This window comes from Microtus ochrogaster, linkage group LG4 (assembly GCF_000317375.1).
Source record: "Microtus ochrogaster isolate Prairie Vole_2 linkage group LG4, MicOch1.0, whole genome shotgun sequence".
Taxonomy (NCBI): Eukaryota; Metazoa; Chordata; class Mammalia; order Rodentia; family Cricetidae; genus Microtus; species Microtus ochrogaster.
The window spans coordinates 6,668,575-6,677,869 of record NC_022030.1 but is presented as its reverse complement, the minus strand read 5'-3'; the positions used below and the strand labels follow the sequence as shown (position 1 = coordinate 6,677,869).

Here is a 9,295-nt window from a genome sequence, read left to right as displayed (position 1 = left end):
GGCGATTCCAAGGGCTCCAGGGAATCTAGTGGATCAAGAAAGCAAGAAAAAACTCCAAAAGATTACAAGGAATACAAATCTTACAAAGATGACAGGTAATTGTTAAAGTTGTCTTGACTTAGGTTTTAGCTTCTAATTAGCCTTTAATAATTGTCAGCTTAATTGCTTTCAATTTTGACTATGTAATCCAATGTTTAAATTTAAACAATTAAAATTATTTGTTTTACAGCAAAAATGTATTTGTCTTTTACACGGCTTATGGTGGATGAGGACAAAAACTTTGGAATAGCAAGCTAACACTGAAAAAAAAAATGACAAATTAATGTGTCCTATTATCCAGGCTACATCAGGAGGTTGGACTTCAATGCAATGCATTTCTAGAAACAGTTTGTGTAAGGACTTTGGTTCGTTATGCTTGATTCCGCACTTTTTCAACTCATAACACCCAGAGTACAAGACTGTTAAAGTGATGCCTAGTGGTTTAACATGGGAGAGATGGGGGGAGGAAAAACTAGGAAATAGGATTGTGCATTAGTCTTTGAGAATTATATTTCCGTGGATACTATTAGCAGTGGTAAGAGTTATTGCAGGTATGACCTTTCTTGGGTGTTGCATTAGAATCATGTAAATCTTTATCACCATAGAGTCAAATGTAGAAATACAGTGTATTATAGAAATACAGTGTATTATAGATAATTGTTTTTCTTGATGTTCATTAGGTAAATGGTGGATTTTACTTGTGTTTTTAAGTTTATGACTGTTACTTGTAATGTCACATGCCTTTTATTTCTATCATGACGTTAAGGCCCAAACTGTACAAACTGTTCTTACTCGGGGTGTGTATAAACTGCAGTCATTTAAAACTTGGATTCAAGAACATTTTCGGGCTGGGCTGTAGCTTGATTGAGTGCCTCCTAGCATGTTTTAGGCCCTGGGTTCAATCCCCAGCACTGCAACAAATAACAGAAACCCACCTTTTCCTTTCTTCTTATTAAGATAACAAAAGATTACAAGTTAATGTTTTGAAGAACTGAACATCATTAAAATTTGCAAACAACCAGTTTCTAACTGGTAGGCTCTAGTGCGTTGTTAATTATATAAAACAATTCTTGAAGAAGAATGGAACAGACTGTCAGAGTTTACACCCAATTTTACTTATGTAATAATTTTATAGGGGATAGTTTTTTTAAAACTTAAAAACATTCCTCATAAGATTCTAAAGAATTCTTTATCTTTTAAAAAAAAAGCACATTTTTTTCTTTATTTTTCAGCAAGCATAAAGGTAGAGAGCAAGATCATTCTCGATCATCATCCTCTTCGGCATCACCTTCCTCACCTAGTTCTCGAGAAGAAAAAGAGAGTAAGAAAGAAAGAGAAGAAGACTTTAAAACTCACCATGAGATGAAAGACTACTCGGGATTTGCAGGAGTTAGCAGACCTCGAGGAACCTTTGTAAGTAATGTCTTTGATCATTCAGGTGCCTTTACCTTGGAGAACTATAAAAAGGGGAAATTAAATATACCTTGTAGATTATTAGCTGTCTTTCCCGAAGTAAGAATCAGTCTTGAGAAATGAAATGGTATTTGAAATACTATCTTCATTCAGAAATGCCATTTTGAGATCTTGAAGCATCTAAATAAACAGATACTTTTCCCCACCAGATCAATATCAGTTTCAGAAGTTCACTTACTAAATCACTAGTTTTGGGAAACCGATTTTAAAAGCATTAAAATCTACTCATCTCTGTGTGATTACTGTTTTCATTTTTGCCTATTCAGGTCCTTGCTTATTCGTGTACAGCCACACTTTCCTAACTCTACATAGCATGCATTGTCTCCATGGTTTATAAAGTTACTGTAACTGTTAGAGGCTTAAAGGTAGTGCATTTTCTCACATCCATACTTTTACTTTTAGCTTTATCTAGTTGGATACAGTCACTAGATGCTAACAGTACTAGGTCATTTAGGCAAAGGAAGAGTTTTTCTTGTATGGTAAACAGATGTGTTTAGACACTTGGGGTTCTAGTGATGTAATTCAAAGGAACTAGATAACTTTTAGTTAGTGAAAAGGGGGGGGGGGACACCTAACTATATCGTAGTTTAAAAGTGCTAGTTTCAGGTCATGAAAGTACATATTCTAATACTTCAATATATTATTTTTTGTAATCTACCTAACTTCCAGTAGGTCTATGGTATAAAATTGCTACCCATCCCATCCTCAGTGGCTGTGAAGATAGACAGGTGGACAGACATACATGCATACATTTTGTTTTTGTTACTGCAGTAAAATCTATAGTTTGCATGTAACTAAATACCTTTGATTGCATTACTAAACAACTTTGTTAATGTTAATCAGTTTCGAATTAGAGGCAGAGGAAGAGCCAGAGGAGTTTTTGCGGGGACAAATACTGGTCCAAACAACTCAAATACTACTTTTCAAAAGAGACCGAAGGAAGAGGAATGGGATCCAGAATATACCCCAAAGAGCAAGAAGTACTTCTTGGTGGGTGTTAGAAATCTGTTTTATTTGGTTTGCGTTGATTTTCAAAACATCCTAGGTGAATACATTTCAGTTCAGATGGTTCACCATTAAGGGATTTCACTGTAACTTGGGCAAAATTTTTTTTTCTCGTAATACCATTATTTAAATTGTTTGAAGCTTTGAGTTTAGATGTGGGTCCCTTTAGTTCTGATTATATGCTTCATTTAACAGTACATACGGCAGGCTGATCAAGGTAAATTAAAAATATGCCTGATTTGATTGCCACTTTCAGAGAAAGTAGTCAACTCATCTGTCTAAGACAGTTCTAAATGTAGAAATCTTAATTAAATTGTACTTTCTATCATAACTATTTAAACACAAGAAAAGTAATGTTTTTCATGATTCTTACAATGAAGAATCTCAGGGGTTTCAAACTTCATTGAATAACAGGAAAAACAGGTTTTGAAAAATTTAATTCCTAGACATGCTGGCTTTGATCCTTGCTTGTGATGGACATGCTTTTCCTGTTCAAATAGTTTTCCAAGTGTAAAATGGGAGGTCGTGGGTCTTGAAGGCTCGGTAGATAGGATGGCAATTTTGTTTTGTTTGGCTTGGGAAAAGAAAGGGTTGTATGTAATGTATTATAGAGACAGATGTTAAGTTGCCAAAACTTTAACAAAAGTATTAGTTTTTGTTATAACTTTTCGGGGAAGTCATGTTTCAGATGCTAGTTTTGGAAACTGAAAGCAAGTAAATAAATAGTAATGGTCTTAGAAGGTGACCAAATCTGATTGTTCATAGCAGATTTGCTTAATTAGAGGCCAAATCTATATTCTGAAGTGAATCTGGAAAATAACTAGTATACTTCTTGAAAAATGGATTTCTACTTTCCTATTTACATTAATGGCCCAAAATTTGAATAAGTTATGTAAGCTTTTAGAATGCATGATGTGTAACAGTCATTCAGTTTGTGCTCTCTGCTGAGGAACTCTTAACAATCTGGCAATAGTAAGGTGTATAATTCAGTTATTATTGATGAATTGAATTTGTTTTAGAAGACTCATTTCCATTTGATTTTTTTTCTTTAATAAATGGGCCGAATAGATGATTCAGTGACTAAGAGCACTTGCTGCACCTGTAGATGACCAGAGTTCAATTCCCAGTAAACATATGTTAGGATCTGACACCCTTTTCTAGCCTTTTGTGGTACCTCTGGGGATGTGGTGCACATATAGAAAAAGCACATGTGTACATACCCATAAATACATTTATTTTTTGAGAGAGGGCTTCTCTTATATAGCCCTTGCTGTCTTGGAACTCACTATGTAGATTAGGCTGGCTTCAAAATCAGAGATCCACCTGTGTGTGCCTCCTGAGTGCTAGAATTAAAGTTGTCTACTGTCTCACCTGGAAAAAAATATAATTGACAAATTCCTCATTTTAATATTTTAAAAGGCAACTAGGGTAATCCCATTTTTGGGTTTAAGAACAAATGAGTGACAGAAACTGAGTTCTTGTGATGACTTGACAAAGGAACTGATGAGAGCACTTACAGAGAAGCTGTCTTGAGCATGGAGCTGGGCAGAGAGACTGAACATACAGGAGAGGGCAAAGTGGTTAGCTTGTTGGTATAAATATGTTTGGGAAAATTGAGAGACCCCGGAATCAAGATTGTGATAGACTGGAGGGTGGTGGCGAATGTCTTTGATCTCAGTACTTGGTCGCAGAGGCAGGCAGATCTATTGAGTTCAAGGCCAGCCTGGTCTACAGAGGAGTTTAAGGACAGCCAAGGCTATACAGAGAAATCATGTCTCTACAAACAAAACAAATCCAAGCAAAAAAGATTGTGGTTAATCTATAATATTTCAATAGTAAAAGCAATTGAAGAAGTAGATACCAGATGCCTGAACCAAGGGGTTACATGTGAAAGAGGATTTTAAAGCATTTTATGAAAGGCTTTTCTTGCTTTGGAGCTTTGGCTGGCCTCACACTTGATTTGGCTGCCTTAGATTCCTAAAGACTGGCTAGGTTTATAGTTGTGGCCCACTGCCCCTGACTTAATGGGAACTTGGAAATAGTTTGATCAGTTTTGTAACTCAAAAATTAGAAGACAGACACAGTTTTAAAGAAAATTAAATTCTTAACCTATGTAGGATGAATTTGAAGTGATTAGGAGAAAGCAAAAGTAGATCCAATGGGTAGTTGTTAACACCAAGATCTAAGAATCACCATGTGACAGTCATAAAGATGTGATAAGATTACACAGAGTAGATGTTATTAAGAGGCCCACATTTCTAAGCTTGGATGAGGAGTAGTAAAATTGCCCGATAAATAGTTCAAGTGTGAGAAAATAAGAGGTAGCTAGTAAATATGGAATCATTATTTTTTTTCCCTTCAAGATAGGGTTATTCTATATAGACTAGACTGGCTTCAGACTCACAGAGATCTCTGCCTCTGCTACCTGATTGCTGAGAATAAAGGATATGTGGCATATTGTTCATGCTTTTTAATAGTTTCAAAAACTAATGTATATTTGAGACATGGTCTCAAACCTGCTTAATATGTATATATGCTGGAGGATGACCTTGAACCCCTTAGGTTAATATGTCTGCTTATTGCTAAATTTTGGTATTACAGGCATGGGACACTGCATTCAAGCAAAAGATTTAATTTAGACCAGACTTCCTGTTGCTTGTAGAATCTGTTATCATGGATCTTTATGTATTCATTTGGGACATAGCCATTTTAGATTGTCTTAGTATTACACAATAATTTTATTAGTGTGTTATTTTAAGAATCGAGTTACTTTCCAGGTGTGGTGATGGATGCTTTTAATCCCAGCACTCTGGGAGGCAGAGGCAGAAGCAAAGTAGATCTCTTGAGTTTGAGCACAGCCTTGTCTCTTGAGCAAGTTCCAGGATAGATAGCTAGGACTACACAGAGAAATCCTGTATCAAAAAAACAAGCAATAACAAAAAATTTAGATACTTAACAAATGGTGATTAATAATTTGTTGCTTTTGAGGGCTATCATTTTATTTATTTGTTTGTTTGTTTGTTTTGTTTTGGAGGCAGGGTTCCTCTGTATATCCCTTACTTTACAGGAGCTTGCTTTGTACACCAGGCTGGCCTCAGGTTCACCTGCTTCTGGAGTTCTAGCATACACATGTGTACCACCACCGCCTTGCTCTAGGTTTTAATTTAAAAAATTTTGATCTGTACAATATATTTATTATACACATCAAAACTGATGGTTAAGTTATTTTGGTGCTTGAGAGCAATTTAAGTGGCAACTTTGATTACCAGAATTTTGTTTGTTTTTGAGCTAGGGTTTCTCTGTGTTTCCCTGGCTATCTTGGAACTCTCTGTAGATCAGGTTGGCTTTGAACTCACAGAGATCCACCTGCCTCTGCTGCCTGAGTGGGATTATAGGGCAGAGGGAATTATAGGGAATTAAAGGCATATGGCACCATTTGGCTCATCAGAATATTTTAATTTAAAATATTTTGCATTTTATGTACAAACACTGACTTTAGATATTTAGAATAGCGATCTGAGCAAAAATTACAATTCAAAAAAATGAGGTTTAAAATTAGACAGTTCTTTGGGTTCTTTAACAATAATACCTGTGTAGAAAGTTTAACCTACTAGAATATTAATGCTTAGTAACCTTTAAGCTGGGCATGGTAGTGCGTACATGAAATCACAGCATTCAAGCAGAAGGACAGATGATACAAGTTTGGTGCCAACATGGGTTATAGTGACCTCAGGAATGAAAAAATTTTAAATTAAAAAAAAAATCTTTCTGAGTTGAGGCTAGTTTGTATTTCAGATGAAGAGTGATTAGTTACTGAGAAGTTTGACTTTTGGGCTGGTAAGAATGGTTAGTATTTGAGTCTATGCATTATGTTTCCAGCTGAATTTCTGATCTGTGGGCCTCATAACTGCCTTGATGAATCATAGTAGTGCTTGTTATATCATAGGTTTCTTACCTCCAACCTTGGCTTTATGCAAGAGCGTGATAGTAATAATTGTAGAAAATATACATATTAGTGTCGGGTAGCTCCTGAGAGGTGAGCATGAGCTGCAACAAGTGGGAGGATACAGCAATGGCAAGTTCTCAGAAAGGAAGGAAATGATTAATCCCTGGTGGAGTGAAGGGCTTAGGGATGGAGGAGGGGTCAAAGTTTGGAGTAACTTTTGAAATTTTAAAAACTCAATACTTTTTAAATATATTAACCAATGAGGGGGGTGTCAAAACAGGATTTTGTTCTGCAGAACAGGCTGACTTTAAAATCTGAGTGGGATTATAGGGCCACATACCTAGGGTAACTTGATTGAATTGTGTTAGTGGAGAGGTGAGGATACAGGAGCTCTTCAGTATATTATAGATTCCTTGAAAAACAAAAGCCATTTAACTTTTAACAGTCATCTGAAAAATTTAACTACTAAAATTAGATTCAGATTTTGAATATAAGAAATTGAAATGGTAGACTATTTAGAGTGGCTGGGGAGGTGGCTCAGTGGTTATATCTGAAATCCCCAAGGTCCACATACAAACTCTGGGTTTGCAGAGTGTAGCCCTATCTGTAATTCCTGCCTTCATGGTGGAGATGAAGGATTCCCCTAGGCATAGCTATCACACTGATGGGTTTAGTTGCAAGACCTTTCTTTAGTGAAAAAGGTGGAAGAACATTCAAGAATGTTTCCAGGTTCCGTCATGCCCTCTGTAGGCATGCTCACACACTTGGCCTATAATAACACATGCCACATACATGAAAATGGCAAAAGAAAAACAATGTGTATCCACGGTTTCAACATAATTGCTGTTAGGACGTTCTCTGATGAAAACATCTTAGTCTCTTGAGGTTCTACTTTCTTTTTACTTAAAATATCAGATGAGCATGTAGCTAAAGGTAATGAGTAATTTGGCTGGCACCTAGCTTTGCTACTCGCTTTTTTCATTTCTACTGAGTTGCCTGATACTCATTTACTGTCTCTTGGATTTATCGGAATTGTATCCTGTGGATAATGGTCAGTAAGATTTTTCATTTTTCTTTTTCTTGGTGTTTTATAGGATAGGGAATAGATAGTCAATAATATTTCTACTTCTAAAGATTGGATTGTAGGGCTGGAGAGATGGCTCAGCGGTTAAGAGCATTGCCTGCTCTTCCAAAGGTCCTGAATCAATTCCCGGCACCTCATGGTGGCTCACAACCATCTGTAATGAGGTCAGGTGCCCTCTTCTGGCCTGCAGGCATACACGCAGACAGAATATTGTATTAAAAAAAAAGATTGGATTGTATTCAGAGCAGTGTTTTACCATATCATACCTAGTAAGCATCATAGAAACACTGAGTTCTGGCTTGTTAGACAGTGGACCAAGTATTTCTTACTGACTCTCTAGTGTTCCTTTAGGCTGTCTCCCTATGTTAGAATGAAGTAAATTCTCAGAGAAGTTGATTTCTGTTGAGATGTAAATGGCAGGTGTTTTCTCTACTACTTGCCTCTTCCTACAAATTCAAGGACTAATAATGTCATATCAAACAAAAAAGGCTCTAAAATTGGGTATTAATGGCATGAGGGAACATGAAACAATGTAAAACAATGTAATTGTAGACATTGTTTTGAGTGGTTCTTTTTTTTTTTAATTTATTTATTTATTGTGTATACAACATTCTGCCTCCATGTATGCCCACACACTAGAAGAGGGCACCAGATCTCATTATAGATGGTTGTGAGCCACCATGTGGTTGGTTGCTGGGAATTGAACTCATGACCTCTGGAAGAGCAGCCGGTGCTCTTAACCACTGAGCCATCTCTCCAGCCCAGTGGTTCTTTTCTGAAGTCTATAATTTTGATAATCTCAGAAGACATTCTTTATGGAATCATGCAGACTCCATCTAGCAATCTTCATTGGTTTGGTAATGGTATCAAAATATACTAGTTATTAACACTTGAGAACTGTTTTAGAATAGTTTAATAATTGCCTGTACAAGTTCAATTTTTAAGTTGCATAAGAAGTTAATCTTTACAAAACGGTTATGCAATAAAAACTTAATTCTGCTTTGTATGAACAGTCTTTGTGAGACTTGAAAGGATTTAGTTAGTTGGGTAGTTCTGGAAAGGCTGAGCAACATGACATTTGCATTATGCTTTTCTTGTAAAGGGCCATTGTTGTGCCTCACTTTTCATCTTAGAGTTGGCAGATTTATTTAATGAGTTAATGTGAGGGAAACCTTTGGCTTTTTGTATAGTATTTTGGAATGGAAATACTTTAGAAACTTTTAAGTACTTTTCAGACTTGGAGATTGTTCTGCTTAGTAGAATAGTTTGTAAGTTGGGGAGTAACTAAACATAGTTACTGAAAACTTAAGGTTGGAATGTAATAGCTTCGAAACTTCCTGTAAAAAAGCTGAGATAAATTGCGATGGGACTGTGCTGTCATGATTTACCGTTGAAACCCCTAGGCTTCAGATTGATGTATAATCACATTTATATTTAAATCTCAGTGTAGGATTTTAAAATCTTAATGCTAGGCATAATTTATATAGCATGTAATAAATGTTATTTATAATTACAATGACATTTTCTGGCTTCTGCATTTATGATATTTTTGTGGGGAATTTTTGAACTTCAATATGTTCAATGTGACTAGAGAATTTGTATCTTATTTGAAAACCATATCATTGATGTGTTTTTTTTTAAACCTTTCTATAGCATGATGACAGAGATGATGGTGTGGATTATTGGGCCAAAAGAGGAAGAGGTCGTGGTACTTTCCAGCGTGGCAGAGGGCGCTTTAATTTCAAAAA

General features: G+C 36.0%; 1 protein-coding gene across 1 annotated transcript in view; it reads left to right on the top strand.

Moving 5' to 3' along the window:
* Positions 1-9,293, top strand: part of Bclaf1 (BCL2 associated transcription factor 1) — a gene marked incomplete at its 3' end in the record, with an annotated part of 29,804 nt that extends 20,511 nt beyond the window's left edge. Inside the window, exons 9-12 of the mRNA XM_026786228.1 lie at positions 1-95; positions 1,272-1,452; positions 2,356-2,502; positions 9,201-9,293. Coding sequence (XP_026642029.1) covers positions 1-95; positions 1,272-1,452; positions 2,356-2,502; positions 9,201-9,293 — 516 coding nt within the window. The remainder of the gene's footprint in view (positions 96-1,271; positions 1,453-2,355; positions 2,503-9,200) is intronic.
* Positions 9,294-9,295: the final 2 nt, after the last annotated feature.